General features: G+C 49.5%; 8 protein-coding genes across 8 annotated transcripts; 3 read left to right on the top strand and 5 right to left on the bottom strand.

Annotated features, from left to right (window-relative positions):
* Positions 1-315: 315 nt before the first annotated feature.
* Positions 316-4,449, top strand: N7537_009901 (Sec7 domain protein; the record flags this gene model as incomplete). Its single annotated transcript, XM_056900955.1, has 1 exon — positions 316-4,449. The coding sequence occupies one exon, from the start codon at positions 316-318 to the stop codon at positions 4,447-4,449; it is 4,134 nt and encodes a 1,377-aa protein (XP_056749623.1).
* A 529-nt stretch (positions 4,450-4,978) lies between these two features.
* N7537_009900 (putative anucleate primary sterigmata (ApsB)) lies at positions 4,979-9,746 on the top strand (the record flags this gene model as incomplete). Its single annotated transcript, XM_056900954.1, has 3 exons — positions 4,979-5,126; positions 5,150-7,017; positions 7,074-9,746. The coding sequence occupies 3 exons, from the start codon at positions 4,979-4,981 to the stop codon at positions 9,744-9,746; spliced, it is 4,689 nt and encodes a 1,562-aa protein (XP_056749622.1).
* Positions 9,747-10,027: 281 nt separating this feature from the next.
* N7537_009899 (nicotinate-nucleotide diphosphorylase (carboxylating)) lies at positions 10,028-11,109 on the bottom strand (the record flags this gene model as incomplete). The annotated part of the gene is made up of 3 exons (XM_056900953.1): positions 10,946-11,109; positions 10,816-10,871; positions 10,028-10,757 (listed from the first exon to the last, which is right to left on the bottom strand). Exons 1-3 carry the CDS (start codon positions 11,099-11,101, stop codon positions 10,028-10,030), a joined length of 942 nt encoding a protein of 313 aa, XP_056749621.1. The 5' UTR covers positions 11,102-11,109.
* A 910-nt stretch (positions 11,110-12,019) lies between these two features.
* N7537_009898 (aldose epimerase family protein) lies at positions 12,020-13,127 on the bottom strand (the record flags this gene model as incomplete). The annotated part of the gene is made up of 2 exons (XM_056900952.1): positions 12,020-12,525; positions 12,634-13,127. 2 exons carry the CDS (start codon positions 13,125-13,127, stop codon positions 12,027-12,029), a joined length of 993 nt encoding a protein of 330 aa, XP_056749620.1. The 3' UTR covers positions 12,020-12,026.
* Positions 13,128-14,917: 1,790 nt separating this feature from the next.
* N7537_009897 (Zn(II)2Cys6 transcription factor domain-containing protein) lies at positions 14,918-15,954 on the bottom strand (the record flags this gene model as incomplete). The annotated part of the gene is made up of 3 exons (XM_056900951.1): positions 14,918-15,629; positions 15,694-15,791; positions 15,847-15,954. The coding sequence occupies 3 exons, from the start codon at positions 15,952-15,954 to the stop codon at positions 14,918-14,920; spliced, it is 918 nt and encodes a 305-aa protein (XP_056749619.1).
* A 1,547-nt stretch (positions 15,955-17,501) lies between these two features.
* Positions 17,502-18,664, bottom strand: N7537_009896 (putative RAS small monomeric GTPase; the record flags this gene model as incomplete). Its single annotated transcript, XM_056900950.1, has 4 exons — positions 18,433-18,664; positions 18,361-18,377; positions 17,869-18,312; positions 17,502-17,806 (listed from the first exon to the last, which is right to left on the bottom strand). The coding sequence occupies exons 1-4, from the start codon at positions 18,462-18,464 to the stop codon at positions 17,502-17,504; spliced, it is 798 nt and encodes a 265-aa protein (XP_056749618.1). The 5' UTR covers positions 18,465-18,664.
* A 655-nt stretch (positions 18,665-19,319) lies between these two features.
* On the top strand, positions 19,320-22,110 carry lreA (uncharacterized protein; the record flags this gene model as incomplete). The annotated part of the gene is made up of 4 exons (XM_056900949.1): positions 19,320-19,926; positions 20,001-20,095; positions 20,164-20,602; positions 20,654-22,110. 4 exons carry the CDS (start codon positions 19,320-19,322, stop codon positions 22,108-22,110), a joined length of 2,598 nt encoding a protein of 865 aa, XP_056749617.1.
* Positions 22,111-22,482: 372 nt separating this feature from the next.
* Positions 22,483-23,625, bottom strand: N7537_009894 (uncharacterized protein; the record flags this gene model as incomplete). The annotated part of the gene is made up of 1 exon (XM_056900948.1): positions 22,483-23,625. One exon carries the CDS (start codon positions 23,623-23,625, stop codon positions 22,483-22,485), a length of 1,143 nt encoding a protein of 380 aa, XP_056749616.1.
* Between the last annotated feature and the right edge of the window lie 68 nt (positions 23,626-23,693).

Raw genomic sequence — 23,693 nt, 5'->3', positions numbered from 1 at the left:
CTTTTACATTCCTTTTTTTTTTTTTTGTGGTTCTTTTTTTTGCATCCCTTGCTTCGTGGGACAATGACCAAGTAAATTACCCTTCAATCCGTCAAATCGGATATTGCAGGTCGAGACCATCAGTTTATCCAGAACCCCCCCCAAGTCACTTTGTGAGACCTGCAAGATATCAGGTACGTCGCAGCAGACCTATTTGGTACCACTGGCTCTGACTCCCCTGGATTCATACTATACTACAATGATCCTGCCCTTTCCCTCGCGTGGATGGGAAATGATCAGCCTGGAATACAATAATTAACTTCTATTAGCGCAATAATGTCCCAACGGGAAGCGTACTCTCCTCCCCATACACCTCCCTCCCAAACTGCGAGATACAATCCCTCCAAGCGTGGATACCCAGCTCGAGCATCCATACGTGATGCTTTCCCAGACGTCATGGATAATCCCACGAGAACCAGTGAATCGGGGGATGATCGAGACCCGCATGATCTGTCTCTATCCCCGCAACATGCTACACGGACGTCAATCGTCGACAACATGCTTCTTTCGCTCGATCAATTCGCCTCTAGTTCATCTGTTCTAGACGATTACCGTCTTTTCAATTCCGCATTCGAAACCGACCATCACAGTCACTACTCGCAAGAATCTGATTCGCACGGCCGGTACCGCGGACACACATTCTCCTCATCAATGTCCTCAGAACCAGACTATGGATACGAAGATGGAAATGGCCGCTACGCAACAATCGTGGCGACCAAGGGCCGGCGCAGCAACAGTAGCTCTAACCACCAGACGACACCGAGGCAGATGGGAAGCTCGCGCGGTGGTACCGGAGCTATGCCACGAACAAACACTGCCCGAAAAGGCAGCAAAGGAAGCTCATCCTCCGCCGCGGACTACTCGTATACAATTCCCAGACCACGAACGGATCAAGGCTTGGGCCGACGCTCAGCAAGCTTCGATTGTGGACCAAAACGAGCGTTTGCACCTTACGCTGATTCCAGTGTCGGTCAGGATTCAACGCTGTACGACGATCACGATGCTGCACCTACCCCGAGTGTTCCGGCGGGACCGCGGAAGGTTCACGATTATAGTAGGACACCAACAACTGCTGCCGCGCGGACACCGGTAGCATCGCGACGGAACAGTATAAAATCTACTCATGCCCCTCAGGTTCGAAAGGTTCGGCCTGAAAACATTGGTACGGGGACCATCAGAGCTCGGGATAATGACTTCCAAAATATGAATGACACGGAGCTTGACCCCCCTCCGGCCATCACGGCATCGTTGGATCCTCCTGCTCCCAGCCCGACGATCTCCTATAACAAGCCAGCTTTTCCTCCCCCAGAACCAACGGCAGCTACCACAATCTCAACCAACATCCCAACCAACGTCTCCATCAACCATTCTGCTCCAAGCACAAAAGAACGCCCAGGTTTCTTCCGGCGTGTCTTTGGATCTAAGTATCCATCCCCTGGACCGGCAGATGCAGCAAGTATAAATGCCACCGATCTATCACACTTACACGAAACCGAGAGGAGAGAAACCAATGGGGCTGCCAGCCCAAAGGCACGACCTCAGCAGGCAGTCAAGAGCTCTGCAGGTGCTTCTCCGTCCTCCGCTCGCCCAGGACCCCATCAGGTCGTGAATAAGAAATCTTCGTTCTTCCGTAGGCGGAAGAGATCGGTGCCTGACCATGCGCCTCCACCAATTGTAATCCCTCAACATCTTGCACCACAGACCATGGATATTATGGCGGCTCCAAGTCCTGTGAGCAGCCTACGGCAGGTCATGAATCCTTACCTCGACGAGGAATTAGACCGGAAAGAAAATGCAGACTGGGAGACCAAAATTCGACAACCGGCATTTTTGCAGGCGCAGAAGAAAAGAGAAAGTGTTTCAGCTCCAGGGGCTCCCAAAACGAAGCCTCCTCTTCAGCCCTCTGCTGCCTCTCGTGGCCAAGACCTCTCGCCCCTTGCAGAGAAGGATCGATCTTCGAATGGCGAGGTCTCTACAGACATTGTTTTGCAGAAGAAGTCTCAGAATGTTGCTGCTTCTGCTACTCTATCCCCCGTTGCGGAAGATTTTTCGCGCAGAATCAAACCACAGGTCGATACTCCTCTAATCAATGTAGCCAGATTAGCACTTCCATCTGAGGACAGGGCTTGTGAATCTCCCGTTGATTCCATATCAACAGCATCAAACTATCAGACTGCTGCGAACACCCCACTTATTGAACAGGAAGAGTCTCAACCAGACGATGACACCGAGGATCAGATAGATGGACCTGGCGAAGCTATTGAAGATGGTCCCACAGCTGCAGACCGAGAACAAGCTCAAAGGCTCTTCGACAGCCAGGATCAGGTGGTAGGCAACGAGCCTGCTGCCGCTTGGCTGGGTGACCCTGATCGGGCAATGGTTCGCGAAGCATACATGCGACTGTACAACTGGTCTAATCTCAACATTGTTGCCTCGCTTCGGGCTCTTTGTGATCGTTTGGTACTCAAGGGAGAAACCCAACAAGTGGATCGAGTGTTGGATGCCTTTTCGACCAGATGGTGCGATTGCAACCCGAGTCATGGCTTCAAAGCTACTGATGTTGTCCATACCATTTGCTATTCTATTTTGCTACTAAACACTGATCTGCACTTGGCTGACATCGATTCAAAAATGACTAAATCCCAATTCGTTCGAAATACCATGCCCACTATCCACCGAGTGGCAATGGATGCCGCACCGGAAGGATTTGAGACATTGCGTCCAATCAACCGCTCCAGGATCCAACCCCACGAAGCGCACTCTGCCCCTGCATCGGCACGATCTGCAACTTTTCCTCCGGAGGTCACCCACAGCTCGTTTGACAACGAGGGTGATGCCAATGTTGATGCTGGGCCTTTGGTTAACACGCCATTCACTGGAACAGTGAGAGCCTGGGAACAACAAGTTGAAACGGTACTGAAGGAATTCTACACCTCCATCCAAAAACAAAAGCTGCCACTGTTCGGTGCTCAACCAGAACGTGAAGTATCTCGCATGTCGTCCAACAACTTTTTATGCCCCTCTAGCGGTACTCTCCGTAGGAGTCCCAGCACAATTAGCAAGAGTGGTTCTGATATCTTCCCCCGCGGTCGTTCTGCCAATTCAAGCCACGGAGCTGCGAGATGGTCATCCAAACCCCGCTCCCGAGCTGGGAGGCTTTATCCTCCGTCGATGATGGGTTCCAGCCGTACCAGCCTAGATGACCAATCATCTGTCTGGAGTCCGACTGGGTCCAGTACCTGGAGTAAATATTCTTTAGGCAAGTTCACTTCAGCGTCTGTGGACTCTTTTGGCTCGGACTTCCCTCGTGGCGAATACCAACAATCTATCGGTTTTGCCAATGCTCTGAGTCAGGCCATCATTAGGGAGGACTCTGCTCCCTCGGTATATAGCTATGAGGAGCCCGAGCGAACGACCCCTCTGCTTGAAGATGATACGTTGGCTCTAGCCGGAGCTCCGTGGGCTAAGGAGGGAAGCCTAAAGCATAAGCATCACCTAGATGCGGTGGACAAACGGGCGAAGGACCGGAACTGGAATGACTGTTTTGCGGTCATACAGCAAGGCTGGATGCGTCTTTTCTCGTTTAACAACTCCACTAAGTCGATGCGGCAAAAGACTAAGCAGCCCGGAGGGGTTATAGTCGGCGGCGGCAACTGGACGGAAAATGCAGAAGAGCTTTGGAAGTTTATGCTGCGCCAAACCATCGCCAGTGCCTTACCATCGCCTGGATACTCCAAGTCTCGTCCTCATGTCTGGGCCCTGAGTTTGCCTACCGGGGCGGTTCATCTCTTCCAAGCTGGAACGCCTGAGATTGTCCGAGAATTTGTCTCAACGGCCAATTACTGGAGCGCGCGACTATCTAAGCAACCGCTGGTAGGAGGCATCAGCAACATTGAATATGGATGGAGCGACAGTGTCATTAACAGCGCGCTGATCGGCGGTGAAAGTCGATCCCCGCCACCTTCGTCAGGCGCACGGCCGAGTATTCAAAGCTCCATCCGAAGCTCCATCGATCATCAAGGCGTGCGCCCCCGACTTCCCGCCGATCGGGTCAACATCAGTGACTGGAGCCCACCGCAGCAAAGTATGGTCGCCTCCAACCTGACAGAGGAAGAACAGTGGAAGGCTCTGCAGGCATACGTGCAGAACGTGGAGGATGATCTCTCTCGCCACAATGAACTGCGTTCGGCGATGAACCTTGCATTCTCTCCACGCCACCCCAACGCCGCTAAAGCCATGGCAAACTGGGAACGAAAATCATCATATCTGTTGCGTGAGATTGTTAAGTTCCGCACATATATTGACTCCTTACGCAACGCTATCGGCTCCAAAGAGAGAATTTTCGCTTCAACCAACTACTCTCAAGAGGATGAGGAAGCAACTATGGAACCCACAGAGGCTGCAGTGTAATTGCACACTCTTCCTCTCCTTGACTTCGAATGCACTGGCTGTACATATCCCTTTTTCTTCTTCTTTTTTATTGTGACTTTTGTTTGAGACAACTTTGTCTAGTGTACCTTCTTTCCTTCTAATGTTCTGTGGTGGCGTGGATTACTGATTATTCTGTTTAATGCTTGGGACGGTGATGTGATGCTATGGATACCATGATTGTCGTTTTTCTTATGAATATCATCGATTTTTATATGTTTCCTATTTCCTTCCAAGGTTGTGTATGTGTAAACTGTATAACTATAGTCTACTTGTGTACAATGAAGTGATATATGTGTGGCATTAATGTAGTTGATGTTGATAGTGCGTGGCAATACCACTACATAATTGTGCCTGGCCGTGTCCATTACCGTTTGTATACTAAGTGCTCTTGCCCGATGACTTTCAAATATGTTCGAATTGCAAATTTAGACCTTTCCACTCCTTGATCTGAATAATACAATAGCTTCATCCCTCTCAACTTAACTTGTTGATACATCAAAATACCACAATGAGCGCTCATTCGCCGATCGAAGCGGGTAGCGAGATGCAGGGAGTGGATACCCAAACACTGGGCGTCATCTCCCCCGTTACAACTACAGTGCGCACCCCCTCTGTGTTGGCATTCCAGACGCCAGATCAGACCTTGAATGATCTCAGTTCAGAATACTTCATGGCAGAGGACGCACCGGGGGTTCTCCCCCGAACTCGGTAACACACTCGAAATACGCGCAACCTCCTTCAGAGCCGGAAGAAGACCAAGACCAAGACCAAGACCAAGATCATGAACATGAACATGAACATGAACATGAACATGAACATGAACATGAACATGAAGACCCTGAATTTACCATGACATCGACCCAACTAGATCTAGATGATCACAGCTTTATTCCTTCCTCCGTCGACCGCGACGAGAACAGTCTATTCCATCCATCGAGCGAAAATGGCGACTACGAACGCGGTAATAACCAAACCTTAATTGAAGAGCACGAAATGCGCCGCAAACTGATGGACATTGAGTCGAGCTTTCTGCCGGAGCCCTCAACAATTGACGTGGCTGCGACCGGTCCTGCTGCTGGCGCGGATGATACCTACCTGGTTGGGGTCCCAAAGAATAATGTTGCAGACACAACGCAGGACTCCTCACATCTCTCATTCATAGAACCGCCCGAGACAAACTCGATGGAAGACGAGGGACACAGCGAGGAGAAGCCGCCGAATACGAATTTGGACTCGGCACCTGACCCTGCAGAACAACATGCGGATAATTCCTTGCTTGACCCCCTTTCCTCGTCACCTACGGCAGCTGCAGCGCTGCGCCGAAATCAATCCACATCGTCCGATAATGCGCGAGAAACCAGCCAGCTCTCCCAGGATGAGCGCCCCTTCAGATCCGACTTTTCTATGGCCGATAATGAATCGCAACTCACTCCCTCGAAGCTTCGAAACACCTCCCGCAGCCTGTCGCCCCGTGCGTCACACCTATTTAGTGACCAGAGTGGTAGTGCTACTGGTAGTCGTAGAGCCAGCCGACCCAAATACCTGACTAGTCGGCAATCAGCCCATCGTCTCTCACATTCCTCAGTCGCAAGTAACAACACTGAAACAACCAACAGCGATGCCACACTGGGCGCGGACTATGCTCTTCAAACTGGAGGTGCAACATCTGACAGCTATGGAAGCTTGCACCCTGGAAGTCGTGCGCAAATGGCCAGGACAACCAGTCTGGGCAGCATGGCATCTGGGATCTCCGGGTACAGCGAAGAAAATCCACTGGAGAAGAGAAACATGCCTGGTCCAACAGATGGCGGCCTACATACGCTGGAGGAGGAAGGCTCACCACCACATTCTCGTGCCGGTCCGGTTGAACACGAAGACACCTCAACCCCAGTGACTCCAAAGGCGAAACCACAAGACAGCAATGTCCCTGCAGATACAGCAATTTCTGAGCGGGTTAAAGGCATTCAAATTCCCACCACCTTTGCACAACGATTCCGGGAAGACTTCCAAGCGTCCCCGGAAAAGCGTTTAGGGGCCTCAACCCCTGCATTTGCGAAAAGTGGCCGGAACTTGACCCTCAAGGAACAGAGCAGCACCATTGATCGCCTGGCGAAAGAGAACTTTGACCTGAAAATGCGAATCCACTTTCTCAATGAGGCGCTGAACAAGCGATCCGAGGAAGGCATCAAGGAGATGATCTCGGAGAATGTTGAGCTCAAATCAGACAAGGTCAAACTCTCAAAGGATAACCAAAGCCTAAGACGCAAGATTCGGGACTTGGAAAAGCAAGTGAAAGACCACCAATCGGACAAGGATTCTATGGTCAATCATGACCCCGAAGGATCAGAGGAAGGTGATCGCGACTCGCCCCAAGATGAAGAGATTGTTTTCCTACGCGAACGGGTTGAAACTTATGAACTCGAGATTGAGCGTATGAGGTCGGAAACAATTGCACGGGAAAGTGAGAAGCGACGGTTGGCCGAGATGGTCAAGTCGCTCAGCGATAATCGTGCGGGAGAGTCCGATGCAGGCGCGAGAGAAGAGCGAGTAAGTCAAAGTCAGGCGAGACAAAGCAATCAGATCAAGCTAATTTAGCTATGCAGGAGATGTGGAAGGATATGCTGGACGCAGAAACCTCAGCACGAGAGCAAGCCGAGGAAGAAAATCGAAGACTCCGAGATGAGTCGATTCGTTTGCGGAGTGAGATGTATTCCGTCACAAAGCCTGGCCAATACGACTCTCTTTCGTACACGTCTGATAGAGATGGCAACCGAGTTCCCACCGCCCCCAACAGCACGCTTGTGGTAGAGTTAGGGCTCCTGAAACAGGAGAACGCAGAACTAAGGAAAGAAGTTAGTGCTCAGACCTCAATGCTCACATCTCGCAACCGAGAAAAGGAACGTCTTTATCAGGAGATCGAGGAATTAAAGCTCGGAGAACGTCGTCATGTTGGCCGATCCATAGCTGGAGATAGTATCTTCGACCGTTCTGCCTCACGCAGTCATATCCGTCCATCGTCTCAGGCTAGCGACGGAACAGGTATGTCACGCAGCGACATGGACCGCGACGAACTCGAAGCCCGGAATGGACAACTCCGGGACCTAGTGTCCACCCTGAAGCTTGAGAATCAAGCCATCCGAGCCGAACTTGAGGACTATATTGGAGAACTAGAGGCTCTTGACAAAGCATACCAGGCCGATGTTGATCAAGCTGAGGAGGAGATGCAAAATTTACAGCAAGAACGAGATCAGGCCGTGCATATGGCGAACGAACGAGATGCCGCTTTCCAGGACCTGCGGGCCGAGGCGCAGGAAGAGTTAGATACACTTGGAGACGAACTCGATCAGAAGATTGTAGAGTGCCAACGCATGAACGAGGACCTACGAAGCCAGGATGAAAACCTCAGGGTTTTGCAAGCCGAGATGCGGTCTGCCAGCGAAGGCATCATCCGTCTTGAAGAAGACGCACAGAACAACCTGGCCGCATACAAATCTGTGCAACAAGATCTTGAGGAGACCAATCGCGAAATGGAGTCTATGGAGAAGAGCCTATTTGAGGCCAACACCAAGGTGCAGCGACTGACGGTGCAGATTGAGTCAAGCCAGAATGAAATTGCTTTCCTTCGTGAAGAGCAAGATGGCGATAAGATCCGCATCGGAGACCTCGAATCGGATCTCAAGAACTACCACATGAGTTTGGTCAGCGAAAAAGAGAAGACTAGAGAACTTGAGCAGCGATTGGCAGATGAACGTCACCAGCGAGAGGTGGTTGGAAGCAAGGAGAAGCAAGATGTTCAGCGTATCATGAATGAATTGAACCGCGAAGCTTCAGCTTCCAAGGAGGAGGTCCGACGTCTGAAGAAGAGCCTTTCAGCCCAGGAGATTGAAACCTCCACCTGGCGAGAACGGTTGATGGACCTCGAAAACAATTTGAGAGAAACTCTAGGTGACCTCAGCGGCAGTCGGTCTAGCCTGATCACCAATATCATGAAGCTACAAAAGGAACTGGAGTCGACCGCCCTTGACCTAGAGAGCATCCGCTCGCAGCTAGACGAGAAAGAATCTCTGCTTCGAAACCGTGACGCTCTGCTCGAGAGTCATGGACTTGAGTCACGCAAACTCTCGGAACTCCTGGATCGCGAACGGCATGCGCGCCGAGCTGACAAGCAGTCGTTCGAGTCGTCGCTCAAATCTCATCAGCAAGCATCTCGGACCATTACGCAAAGCAATTCCCGCATCACAGATCTGGAAAAAGCGCGGACCGAGGACCGTAAAAGATACGCATCACTGGAACAGCAATTCAAGGACCAGCTTAGCGAGAGGAACGTCATGTTCCTTAACATTTGGAAGAGAATATCCGGGCTTTGCGGGCCGGACTGGGCGCACTCCAACAGTCTTATCAATGGCAATCTTCCGAGCCAGGAGGTCATTGGTAATATTTTGTTCTGGCCGGGCTTCAGCCGCAACCTTCTGCTTGCAATGAAGACTGTCGAGGCCGTGATGGCGAGTTTCAAGACTCGCATCAAGAGCATGGACCACGAGTTGACTAAGCGTTATCACACGCTTGAGCTGTCATATAACGGACGGATCAAGAAACTCGAGCGCCTCGAGGAGGCTTTGAAAAATATGCGGTCCGATCGCGGACAGTCGAGCTCCACCCCGGAGATGTCTAAATTGCGTGGCGAGAACCGTCTTCTGAAGGCTGAACTCAATCTACTTCAATCCAACTCGCGAGGACAGGGTCCTGCATCTGCGGCTGCGGCTGCAGTCATGGCATCGGGACCGCGATCCCCTTCTTTGGCGTCAACAGCAGAGTCGGAACGATCCTTAGGACGTTCTAGCTCAACGGTGGGCACTGAAAGACCTCGCCCTGAGAAAGGCCTCGCTCGCAGTGTTACGGGACTTCCGCAGCCCTCTCACTCCTCTAGCAGCACACTGACCAATAACAATGCTGGCACAATGATACCACGCACGCGTAACTCGCACAGTGGCTTGGATGGTGGCGATGAGAAATGGATTCACAGGCTGCATGAACTGGAGAAGCGACTCAAATCTGAACGTGAAGGTCGCCTCCTAGACCGCAGTGGCGCTCGCAAGCGACTCGAGGAGCGCGATGCCGAAAACCAGAAACTTCGAGATCAGCTCAGCCGGGAACGTACACGGCGCGGTCCTTCCGGGACCATTGCAGATGGCGGCAGTCGTAATCGTCCTTCTGTCTCAGATGAGGCTCCCAGCTCCAGTGAAGGGGAGGGCATCACCGTCGATATCGAAGTTTGATTTTGTTGTCGGGTTTCTCCTGTACTATATATACCCCAACGTCTGTTTGTGTTTCGCTTCCACATTACACTTATTGAATATGCTTGTAATGATCATTTACGAGGGTCATGAGACGAGGACAAGGCGTTTTATTTTATTTTATTCGTTACCAACATTTTTGTTGATGGATTGTCGGATTTCTTTTCTTTCTTTTCTGCATTTTATTTTTTGTTTCATTGTAATTTATACACGTCCATATGCTCTATCAAGACGAATCCAAACTTTGTATGATACACTCCAATCTACCGCAACGATACCTTAAGCGAGAAATCCACGATCCCCGTACCCTGGTGGATTGAGCTGGTAGACAAGATATCGACATCGGCACAGACATAGGCCGGCGCATTCTCTTCCGTCAACCCACCACTCACCTCGATCAAGAACGCCTTCTTCGAAGCCCATTCGCGCTTCAGCTGCGCCGCAGCCTCCCGCACCCCCTCGGGGGTAAAGTTATCCAGCATAATAATATCAGCCCCAGCGCCAATCGCTGCATTAGCCTCCTCCACACTCCGACACTCAACCTCGACCTTGGTCGAGAACCCACCAGTAGCCTTGGCCGCCTGCACAGCGCGCGGAATCGCCGCCGCAATAGACGCAATCGACGACGGGTCCGCAACGCCGCCGTCCGCTGCAGCCCGGTTGTTCGCGCACGCCCACACGTGGTTATCCTTCAGCATAGTCATAGAGCTCAAATCATGGCGGTGGGGATCGGCGCCGCCAGCAAGCATTCCGTATTTCTCCACCAGTCGGAACCCAGGCGTTGTTTTCCTTGTACCAGCCAGGGTACCTTGCCACCCTTGCGCACGCAGCGCAGCGAGCATGGAGGCGCTCTTGCTGGCGATGCCCGAGCAACGAGCGAGGATGTTTAGGGCTACGCGCTCGCCGAGGAGGATCTTGCGGATGGGGCCGCGAACGGTTGCACAGTGCTGGATTGGGGTGATTGCTTCGCCTTCTTTGATGTGCCATTCGATTCTAGATGGGTTAGAGAGGTTGGGGCCTGAATGGAGGAGTGGAGGACTAGGACACTTACGTGCAGCCTAGTTGCGAGAAGACCTCGTCGAAGAATGGTACGCCTGCGACGATGCCCTGGGGGTTGATCAGTTAATGTTCTTTCTCATGGACTAGGTAGGAATGCCGTGTTATAGACTCTGTTGCTTTACCTTGCTCTTTCCTAGGAGTCGGGCCTCACCCTCTGACTCGCCGACGACAAAGCCACCATAATCCAGACTAGGGCAGTCCTCTTCCAGCCAGGATGTTATGATGCGCTTGTAGTTGCCAGGCAGTAGATGGCGCAGATCTCCGTGAGCCGAGGCCATTGTAAGTATCTTTGGAACACGGGAATTGGATCAAGTATAGAAGGTTAGTGTATAGTATGTTTGATCTGCGAGTTCACACGAAGTTCCCCCGCGCGGGGGTGAAGACGGGTTGGCCCGGTCTCCGATTGTGGCCGAGGTCACGTGGGGTTATTCTATAGTATTTTATAATAATACACAGCATGTAGTATAACATATGAGTATACCATTATACAAGCTCAGGTACGCATTAGGCTAGTATACACAAGATAGTAAGCCCATATTAACCATAAAATTACGGTTGTGTCCCGTTATTGAGATGGCTTACGGAGTATGGAGTAGATTATTGTAATATAGTTCACTACATAAGTGACTATAAATCATACACCCGTAACTCCAGTAAAGATAAAATAGTAAATAACATCTTATAGCGCCACATTCCGGGAATACGGCACACTAAAAAAAATAGCTCGTCACGGGCTTGATATTCCCAGTGGAGATTCTTCTGGAAGGGAGCGGGTCAGGATAAATTGGGAATTGTTTGAATTGGGTATACTTCTATGCTACGCATACTGATACGTATTACTATCATACCTAAAAAAGTATGTGGTTAGCTATTTAGGTAAGCTAATAGGGGGATAGTTATCTAGATATTCACCTGTCATATAATAACATCTTAAACATCTGAGGAATTCAAAATTCCGGCTCAGAAACGGGCTGCCGAGGATCCGGGACGGAGATAACTTGGCCAGCTTCGGCACTTTTTTTATGTTTTTTATATTATTATTTTTATATTTTGTTTTGTTTTGTTATTTATTTATTTATTTTTTCTTTTGTACAATTCCGTATAATCAAATATTGTCTAGGGCCAAGTCTCCACTTATCTGGAATGTAAAAGGAAATACACTTGATGTACTGTTGTATACTTTCTTTGCTATACCCATTGGGATCAAGCCTTCCATGCCTTGTAAACAGTCTTGCAGCCAAAAAACTGACCCTTCTTCAGAAGAACCATAGACCGCCACTCAGGCTCGTTGATCGCATTCACGAACCGGCTAGGTTCCACACAGAATCCAGCTCCCTCATGGTGTGCCGGTGCACCATTGATCGACGGCACATCGACGTACTTGCCAGTGTAGAACTGGAATGCAGGCTCAGTGCTGTGCACCTCGAGATGTAGGCCCGTGCTTGCGTTGCTGAACTGTGCCAGGCGGCGTAGCGGTAAGCCACGAGTGTCGAGCGGGATCTTGCTGGGATCGGACTCCAGCACAAAGACGTCGTCGATGTGTGCGCCCGTTGCGGCGAGCGTGAACGGGGTTGTCACATCGCGGGGGAACTTGGCGATCCCACCTGAAGGGATACCCGTGCTATCGAGGGGCAGATAGTCGCCTGTAGCGAGTTGAGCGGTGGTGCCTGAGATATCAGGTCCATCGCCGATGTTGAAGTAACTGTGAGAGGTGGGGGAAGAAGCTTGGTCAGCGGGGGATGGCCTCTCCAGTTTTCGAGATTGATGTCATCAACTTCGAAGGGGTGTAAAAGGGCCTGGGTCTTTTTACCTGTGGTTGGTGAGGTTGACTACAGTCTCCTCGCACTCATTACCAACGAATTCCACCTCGTACTCGGCCGTCAGGACGGTCTTGGCGTCACCCTCCTTGCTGGCGGTGTACCACACGCGCACCTCGACAGTACCGGGGTACCCCTCCTCACCATCTTTGCAGAGGTACTTGAACAGCAAGGCGTCGTGGCCATTGCGCTGAACGGTGTGTGGACCGTCAAAGACGCGCTTACCCCAGCCTTTCTCACCACCATGCAGGGAATTGGGGCCGTTGTTCTGCGTCAATTGGATCTTCTGGCCATTCAAGTCCTGAATCAGGCCATCCTTGATGCGGTTTGCAACGCGGCCGATGGTGGCACCATAGTGCGGGGAGTTGTGCTTGACATAATCCTCCTGCGTGGGGAAACCCAAAACGATGTTCTTGCCACCGACACGGAACTCTTGGATGATGGCGCCCAAAGGCAAGAAGGTGAATGCAGCTTGTTCGGCGGACATAATGAGGGGTTCGGTGTATTTTTATTTTTTTTTCCCTGAGAGAATGGGAAGAACCTGGGGAAGAGTATGTAGAGAGTATGTACATTTCATTTTAAGGGACATGACGTTACAACCCCGCAATCTGCGGGATCAATCACCGACAATGACACCTTGCAACTTTTTTTTTTGTTTAGCATAAATGTTGATATTCAAGGTGTCAAGACGTATGTTGTTGCCCTGAGAGGGGTCCCTGATTCTAAGGTGATTAGGCTAAAAGAGAGAGCTTCGAATTAGCCGGGTTAGGGTTAAAGCTCAACCCGTGACCCGTCGATTTATATAAAAAGCTCCCGGGTCACCTGGGCCACCTGGCCCGTCCAAAAACTACTTTGTATAACTATCAAAAGGGGCTTTTTTTTTTAAAAAAAAAAAAAAAAAAGTAAGGCTGTATTGAATTGGTATTCTCCAATCAGGACTATACACGGAAACTACAATATAATCACGCATAAAGCGGACATAACATATCGGCGTTAGGGTAAGCCTGCATCCGGTCGGAGGAAACGGGCCCCGGCGTCCGGAGGGATCTATACCCCGGACTCGTGTCGGCCCACCTGAAAGAAAAGAAAAGAAAAGAAAGAAAGAAATAGGAAACATGCCAAGGGTTTTATTAATAATTTGCAGGTACCTAACTAGGTAACTAACTAGTTAAACTACGTAAATATTAGAGGGTTGGCATTGGATTGGCACCTGGGCAGTTGTATTGAGTTATGTATTAGGCAGGCATTTTCTTGTTTAGAGTAAAGTTGACAGCAGGTTTGATAACTGGGGCTGTGTCAGGGGTTGCGAGACCGAATACGATGGATACGAGTACCGATATCTCTAAATTTATTATCAGAGATGTAGTTCTACTTTGTAGTCTTCTAGTCTTCTAGTCTTCTAGCATTCTAGTAAATAAGAACCGTTGTACCAAGTACAAAGTATATACCATCGGAGCAACTGCCCCATAACGGTAAATCGGGATTTCGGCGACTTAATTGTATCCCGAAGGGTTATAAAGCAGAGTCTCACGTAAGCAGCAAAAATCGCTCAAATGTGGAGATTTCGGAGAGAAGAGAAAAAGAAAGAGATATATCCGCTGAGTCAGAAGATCAATAATCAAATCAATAATCAAGTCAGTAATCAAATCAGTAATCGGCTTGGAAATGATAATCAAAAAATTCCAAAAGAAATTCCAAAAGAAATTCCAAAAAAAAAAAAAAAAAGGCGTTTTTAAACTCCGATTATTCCCGTTTGATCTATATTAGTCATATTCAAGAACCCTGGAGCCCTAGAGCTAGGGCCTCGGGGAGCAAATCGGCATTTTCCTCCGCAGAGATCTTTTCGATCTGAAACGGTACCTGGGCATATAGTGATAGAGAATGAGATCATTTCCCGTTTCGGATGCTGTCACGGTGACCTCAAAATCTTCAATTGGAAGTGGAATTAGAAAGATTAAAAAACCCCCCATAAATAGACGCCTCCTTAAAACCCCGTTTTAAAACTCCAGAGATAACCAAAAAAAAAAGCATGAAACAAAAAGAATGACCGAAACTCCAAATCCCGAAAAAAAAAAAAAAAGGCCGGTGCACTGTACAAAGGTGATTAGGATCCCGATTGCGCCTGAATCCAGTCAAAGAGACCTTGGGGGAAAATAGCCCCAGAAGAGAAGAGAGAGAAAGTAGAACATGTATAGGATACATGCATCACGTCGTACGGCGTTAAAAGAGTCCAAAAAGAAAGTAATCTTTCAAAAAAAAAAAAAAAAAAGAAAAGGCTTAGATCGAGGTAATCTCCGTAGGATTTGGATTGAGGAACTGGTTGAAATCCTCGTAGTCATTCTTGGAATCAAGATATGACCCTTGAGACAAGCAATTCATGGGTACCTGGCGATTGAACATAGGCGATGATAGCTGCTGGTCGTCAAAGGGCATATTGGAGTAATCGGCCGTGGACATCAAATCCATCTCGTCGAAAGGATTGAACCCGTTACTAGGCCACGGTTGCGGACCCTGCAAAGCTAATGGGTTGACCACCCCTTGCATGGACATGGGTTGGGCGAATTGTGGGGTGGTGGGCATCTGTGGTTGATGAGGCTGCTCGGTCTTGATAGACGCACGCGTCGAGGGACTATATGTGGGTGGCGTGGGCGGCATGTGTTGCTGGGAGAAAGCGTCGGATGAGAAGCGCGAGCGAGGCACGGGTGACTGGGGACTATCGGAACCACCGTCGGAAGATTCCTGGCGTTGCATGCCGGCATTGGTGTGCCATAGATCCTGTTGTAGGGCTTCGGGGTTTTCTTCAAAGCGCTCGCCCTTGGAGCCGTCGAGGGCGCCGAGGCGCATCAGCAGGTCGTGAGTAAGTGGGTGACCGTTGGGTTCGAGTTTCAGGTGCTCGCCGGGCCAGCCTTCGCCTTCGATGTTGCGACGATAGAGTTCCTGGAGGCCATTGACGAGCCAGGATTGTTGCTGTTCAAGCATCTCAACGTATCTATGGAGATAGCCGGTCAGTTGGGGGGATTCTTTAGGGTTGTGAATCTAGCTCTGTAGCTTACCCCTTCGGGTACACTTTGTCATGCGCCTTCTTGCGCTCTCCGAAGACACAGATGGCATTATCTGCACGACAACGGGAACAAGGGCTGGATCCGTCGCACTGTCCGGGTCAGTGTATGTTGGGACGATTACTCGTCTTGTTATGTTATGCATACCTTGGATTTCTTCAAACGACACCGATCGCATGCTTTGCATACTCTTTTACGGACATTGCTGTCGGAATGCGAGTGCTCCGAGGTTGGCGTTGATTGGCGAGCTGCCATAATTTATGAAGTCGAAAGTGGTGATATAGAGAGAGAGAGAATATAGTAGGGGAATTTGACCCTTAGCTATGCTATTCAAGCTCCGAGTAGGATCGACGTCAAATTGGGGTCAATGATATAATGATGTTAACAGATCAAAGAAATTGAGTTCAGTTAAAGTAGACGGATGCAGGCAGGTAATCCTTGGGACCAAGAAATAATCAAGAGTTATACCTAGTGTACAGGTAACAGGTTGGAAGTAGTATGAAGTAATCGAGAAAAAGTAACACGATCCAGGTCATGGGAGTAGATGTGCATATATAGGAATCATAAAAAAAAGAGGGGGTCTTTTCTAGTTTAGGATTTTATTATTTTTGATTTATTAGAGTCATGGATTGTCTCCATCGTACGGACTTTGAAAAGGTCTCGAGGCATAAAGGGATCGGATCGAAGATCATAAAATACAATACATACCAATACTGTGAAAAATACAAGGATGACTCGGCATTCGCTGAACGGAACTCGGAGACTTTGAACTGACGTATATCCGAGTGGACTGCATTTCCAGCCACACATATCGGATTTTTATTTGATTCTGTATATACTTTGTAGCTAGGTAGGATATAGGATCTAGGATAGACGATCTGTTTTATTTTATTTTATTTTATTTATTATTAATCATTATAGAAATATATATAAGATAGTTTTAACTATACAATATATAGAACCCAAAAAAATCATAAAATATGAATTCATACTCTTGGCAGCATAACCCTATGTACAGGTATAAACAGGAAAAAAAAAGGGAAATCGGCAACAGCATGCCGAGTTGCATGTTGCACCCGAGAGACTCTTCATTATATTATGTATTCCGAGGCATCTGGTTTACATGTAGTTAGTCTCTAAGGTATATTCCAATGTTAAATAGTTTACAATATACAACCTTATAATGGGGATTACAGTTAAATAATCCTATTTCAAATCATCGTGATTCATCACTCTAGACTTTCAGGGCTATTACCAATTGCCGGAAAAAGTCCATGACGTGACCATTTCGGACCCAATCAGGAACTATGTCCCTTTTGAGGATATACTACATCGTTACTGTATTATCAAAGGGCTAGACCTTTTTTTTTTTTTTTTTCCTTCTAGAAGATATCTTTCTTTCGATGTTTCCTATATTTCCCTATTTTCCCTATTTCCCCCTAAACCCTCCATTTCCCTCGGCTGATATTCCGTGCAGTTCAAAAGCTTAGCTCAATACTTACTGCATTTGGAAATATGTGACGACCAGGGCTAAATCCAATCAGATCAGATCAGATCCTATCAAATTCAACGCTACTCCAAATTCAATTCTCTCAACCCGTGGGAGCTCTATCGAGCATCATCTCTCGTATTTGGCGGAAACAGATTCCGAGTCCATTCAGAAGGTGGGCTTGGGTTGCTCCATGTTTCTCTACATATGTTCCCTAGTCAACTCCACACAGACAGTGCCCAAACATATGTAAATATATGACCGGGTATAGTATTAATCTACATCTTTTTATAATATACAGCCTCATTATCCATCAACAAGAGCAGTGAAAGCACCAGAGCTGACAGACACAGCAACCCCGATAGCACTTTTCACGGGGTGTCTTATGTTTCTCGGTTCTCTGGATCTCACTTTGTTCCTGACCCTGTTTGCCGTTTGGTTCCGTTGTCTTCCGGTGTTTGATAAACTCCCATGCCCGACTTCGACGAGATCGGGTCTCGCCTGCAATTGCGTCTACGGTGGTTGTGGGTAGGGAATTGTGCGATGGCTCGGCGCACTGAGGAAGCGCACCGTGTTGATCACGAAGTCGGCGGGCTTCGACAACGCGACGGACTAAATCTATCCAGTCATTAGCTCTACTCTCTCTCCCTTCCTCTCTTTTCCTTGCGGACATATCATACGGGCAAAGGTCTCCTCAATATTGACCGTCTCGCGAGCGCTGGTCTCCATAAACCCACAGCCGTGCTTGCGCGCATACTCGAGTCCATCGCGGGATGTCACCACGCGATTATCCTTGAGATCGCATTTGTTGCCCGCGACGATTTTCACTGGCGGTGGCAGGCCAACCTGGCCGACATCCCTTACACCGGATTTCTTTCCCAACTCCTGGCGCAGTCGCTCGTTGTCCTCGACGCGTTGCTCCGCCTCCATATTGATCATGTCCATGAAATGATCCAGCGTTTCAAGACTCGAGGGGTTGGTGATATCGTAAACCAATAGGAAGGCGTCCGAATTCAATGTCATGGCGGACCACAGCCCACGGTACTCCTCCTGGCCTGCGGTGTCGGTGATGGAAAGGACGTAGGGGCGGCCATCGACGTTGCGTGTGACGGAATAGGAATCCTCTGGGCCCGATTAGAATTGGAATGGCATCGATCGGGTGGGCGTAATACCGATAGTTGGATCATATCTAGAAATAAGATATTAGAGATTTCCCCAAGGTCAATTCGGGGAGAAGTTCTCACTCGTGAACCCATTGACTACGGACCAGCCGCATGGTGATGGAGGATTTGCCTGCATCCCGATCTGATCAGATCTCGATCGCGCGAAACCCGGAAACGTGGCACCGAATCACGGAGTCAGGATATTTCCAGGAGACAAAAGAAACAACATACCACATCCACCATCTCCGCAGATGGTGATTGAGATCTTGTCCATGGCCAATGGACATTGGAGAGAGGAAGAGTGAAGATGGGGGGTTGGGATTGGGGAATTGGTCCCGAAGGTTGATTGACAGGGGTTATTAATTATAATAGGGGTTAATATAAGTAGGTCCTACCTAAGTATAGCGTTACTATGTATAGTCCTTATAGTTTAATATCTCTATCTTCAAGTACCTCATAATGCTATTATTGATTCTCTATAATTGTCATTGTGATACATCTCATTGGGGGGTTTTGCCTGACATGAACATGGCAATACACTAACAGAACACTAGACATAATTTCTACAATCCATAATATATAGAATAGAATAGAATAGAGAAAGAAAAATATAATTTTATAGTTATAAGTACCAATGCAAATGCAAATACAGATGTATAGAATAAAAATGAGACACGAGAATGTCAAATCTTCATATAAGAGATCTATTGGCGAGTGCTTCCCCACATACATTTGTACATTAGAGACATCAACTCTCTGTCTACCTCTCTACCTCTCTCCCTCTCTCTCTCTCTCCCTCTCTCCCTCTCTCTTCCTCTCTTCTTTCTTCTACAAATATCCAACACATTCATTTTTTATAAACATCCACACAAATCGGATATTTCGCGAACTTCAACTTTTGCCCAGGTTGTCATCCTGCGGGGCGATGGAATTCGGTCTGGGCCTCAGATGTTTCAATCATGACCAACATGAACAGCTTCAATTTGGAATATGATGATGAGCAGGGCTCACACCCCCAATACCTTTCATATACGACCTTTCCCAACCAGGGTAATTATGCCTTCAGTGCTATGCTACCCCAGAATTCCGATCTGCCTCTTCAGAACTTCGCACGATCACAGCCTTCGGACCTGGAAGAACCCAGGGCTAATGTCATGCACACATACGACGGGCTTCCCACCTCGGGTATCTCAATGCCAATGAACATGAACGCCACAAATGCTTATACCTACAATATCCCAACCACCTACTCGGCCACCACCATGGGAATGCCTCCGCAGATGGATCATTCACAGTTTCAGTCCACATACCCACCCTTCCCACCCTCCATGACGATACCCCATTACCCCCAGCCCGCTCCTTCAGCCCGCAATGAACTATACGATACAGCCACCGACTCGTCGGCCAATTTCGAGGATTCCGACTTTTCAGGTCGCACGAGCGACTGGTCACAGGCGCAGGCGCAGGTGCAGCAGGCTCAGCGACAACCTCTGGAGCGCTGCCTGCCTGCTGGCCAGCCGTACCGTGTATCGCAACCGGTGGCTATCCAGCCCAAGAAGCCTATTACTACCAAAGGTGAGTTATGTCTGTCTGGCACTCCCTGTTGGACTCTGGCCCATGGTATGACTAACGCGGAAACGCGCAATCAGAAGATTTCTCGCCAGGCTTGGAAAAGCCCGAGATTGGCAAGACTGAACATACCGGCATCTATTCGACAACTGGTTTCGACGTGCTTGGAGCGTTGGTATGTCTTCTATTTTCTATTTTTATTATTATGAAGAGTATCCGACGATGTATACTAACCTTGTTCAGGGCCGTGTGGCTATGCGACCCAACCCTAAAATTAACATTGGCGCCGTCGATCTCTCATGTGCCTTTGTTATGTGTGATATTTTGATCGAGGATCATCCAATCGTTTATGTATCAGAGGCCTTTGAACGATTGACCGGCTATACTAAAGATGAAATCGTTGGCCGGAATTGTCGATTCCTTCAAGCGCCCGATGGCAAGATCAACGCTGGCGCTAAGCGGACCTTTGTCGATGGGCAAACTGTCCATCGGCTACGGTCAACTATCGACGATCGCAGTGAGATCCAGGCTAGTATAATTAACTATCGCAAGGGTGGACAACCCTTCATGAATCTCATCACGATGATCCCCATCCGGTGGGACTCGGGTGTTTATCGGTACTACGTCGGCTTCCAGGTCGATCTGGTTGAAAAACCCGATGCTGTGAGGGGAAGAAATCCTGGTATGCTTTGCTGCATTCTTCGTGACGAGTGCCCTCGCTAACATTGTATAGATGGTAATTACAGAATTAACTATCAGCGCGATCAGCTGCCACAGTATATAGTCCCTCCACCAGATATATACTCCTCACGACCAGACCTCGGGTTGCGATATGGCCATGATGAAGTGACTACCATTCTCAACGCCATGAGTTCAGCTAGCAATGATGTCAACCGGCACTACCTGGATCGTATCCTGGTTGAAAATACCGATGATGTGATCCATGTGCTTTCGCGCAACGGTGAATTCTTATATCTCTCGCCCTCTTGCCACAAGATTCTAGAGTACAATCCGGTCGAGCTGATCGGCAAGACCCTATCCACTATCTGTCATCCCAGTGATATTGGTCCTGTAATCCGTGACTTGCGGGCGAGCACGACAACCGCTCCAGTGACTGTTGTGTATCGTATCAGGCAAAAGTACAGAGGATATATGTGGTTCGAGAGTCACGGCGCGTGGCACATCGACCCGAACCAAGGCCGGAGGCATCTTGTCATGGCTGGCCGCCCACGACCCGTCTACACCCTGGATCAGATTGCTCGCCTGGGCTCGGCCGCCGCGCTGGCTGAGAATGACGTCTGGGCCAAGATTTCTTTGTCTGGTGTCATTCTATTCGTTACGACCAAGGTGAAGCCGGTGCTCGGCCGCTCGCCTGACGAACTAATTGGTAAGGGCCTACAAGAGATCATGAAGCCCGAGACTGACGGCACTGCCACGATCACACATGCCCTGGAGGCAGCCCGTGGTGGACAAGGAGCTGGCATGGCCACCGTTACGGGCAGCGGCAAAGAAACGGATGAACCACCCTCATTCAAACACCAAATGTGGCATAAGAAAGGCCATGCCATTTCAGCACATACCACATTATACACCGGCGACGCACGGGAGGGAATCAAACCCACCTTCCTCGTCGCCCAGATACGATTTGCTCGATCCTTCCCTCCATCCGCCACCGCTGTCTCAGCCACCGGAGACAGTAGTCTCGCTACGATTACCGGCACTGCACGCAACACAACGCTTACCGTTAACGACCCCGTCCCGCCCCAGCAGTACGGCGCCCTTGGTCAACGCATACCCGATCTATCAAACCTCATCGGCCTCAACGGTCTGCCCACTGGCAACCGCAGGATTTCACACTCTGCTGACCCGGCAACCTTCTTTACAGAGCTCAACCCCACCCGCGGGTCGAGCTGGCAGATCGAGCTGCGTGAGCTAGAGAAACAGAACCGCACTCTGGCCGATGAATTGCAACGCCTGCTGGCTCGTCGCAGGAAGCGCAAGCGCAAGCAGGGTGCTATGGCGGTCGAGAAGTTTTGCGCCATGTGCAACACAAAGAATACCCCCGAGTGGCGACGTGGTCCGAGTGGAAACCGGGACCTTTGCAATAGCTGTGGTCTGCGGTGGGCGAAGCAAATCCGTGGCCAGGCGCAGGCGCAGGCTGCGGCTTCTTCGTCTATTACCGTGGACTGATGTTGAGTATATCAACTGTCTTTTTTTCTTCTTTTTTCTTTCCCACTTTCATACATTGATTTCCTTCTCCGCTTGGAGGGTTAGTTTCTTGATACCCCTCCGTTTGACTATCGAAATAGACACATGCTACTTTTGAGCGCTTGGATTTTTGAATTTTTCTTCCTCACATTATCTTTTCAGATGCAGTCTTGGAAATTGAATGCAGAAAAAACGTGTTGGCGAAGACTGTAGGCTGTACGGCTAGTAATGACAGTCAAAGCTTGACAAGAACAAGCTCTTTTATGAATCGAAATGTTGGATATAATATAATACAAAGGATCACTATGAAACATCTACTGTACAAGCAGGGACCTCCAGTCTGGTTTTAAAAACCTACGGCTTTTTGGACTTTGAACTGTTTCCACGAACAGCCAGCCACTGCTCCAACCAGCGCCTCTCCAATTCCTCTACCCGTTTTCGGTCTTGAGTGCCGGAAGAGACATCTACACCACCGCGTTCCTCGACTGCGATTCGCACTTCAGTATCATTCATAGCCTTAACCCCTCCACCAACGCGAATCATCCCATCATCAATAGCCAGGTACTCGACATACCGCGCCAGCCGAGGCCGGTAGATCAAACCAGCGAGCGACTCGCCCGCAGTCTTGTCATGGCGCTTAACTAGACCAAAAACCGCACTGGCACGCAGCACATCAGCGGAGCCCGCATCAGCGACCCAGACAGGATCAGCAAAACGCCCAGCAAGCAGAGCCAACTGCTCCGCACCGCCCGCTTTGAGCAAATGCACAGACCGATCCTTATCCCCAGTAACAAACACATCCAGCGCCGCAAGTTTGCGCGCTGTAGCAGCAACGCGCTCCTTCCCCACCTGCGAGGGCACACGACACGTCGCGGGTGTAATGGCAGAGCCGAAGATCGGGACGATCAGGGGTGTGAACTCGCCGCAGACGATCAGGATCAACGTGAAGGGGATCATCCGGCGGACATCGCGGGCGGAGCGACGGACGAGCTGGAACTGTGCGCGGCCGAGCTTGGATTCTTGTGTTATTGATGGCGCGCAGCGGTTGTTGTTGTGTGTGCTTGTCCGCGGGGATATAGGGATGTAGGCGGGTAGGCCTAGTTTTCTCCGTAGAGGAAGCGAGGCGCGATAGTTCCGGTAGACATTTTTCAGGCCCGTTTTGTAGAAGGTCACGTATGCGCGGCCGAATTCGACATAGCGTTTTAGTTTGTCTGCTGCGCCTGCGGAGGAAGGTAGAGGAGAGGGGGTTGTGAGGGGAGCAGGGTGTGTACTGATTGGGGCATTTATTTCGGATTTGGAGGGGACTGAGACGGTGGTTGTTGTTGGGGGTGATGGGGAGGGTCGGCGGGATTGCTGGCTCGGGGCGGAGGTTGAGAAGAGCTGGGGTTGCGCGCAGATGGGCAGTAATTGGGATCGGAGGTGGGAGTGGAAACGAGAGTGGTTCCAAGGTTGGAATTGAGCGTGCAGGGCTCGCTGGCCCCGAGTTATGCTGGCCATTGTTGAGTTGGTGAGAGAAAGAAGATGAAACCCGAGCTGATGGTTGCACTTGTTGCCAGTGGTTGACA

Source organism: Penicillium hordei, assembly GCF_028827395.1.
Source record: "Penicillium hordei strain IBT 12815 chromosome Unknown utg000005l_segment0_segment0, whole genome shotgun sequence".
In the NCBI taxonomy this organism is placed as follows: Eukaryota; Fungi; Ascomycota; class Eurotiomycetes; order Eurotiales; family Aspergillaceae; genus Penicillium; species Penicillium hordei.
Note: the sequence above shows the minus strand (reverse complement) of the source record. Positions and strands in the feature narration are given on the sequence as shown.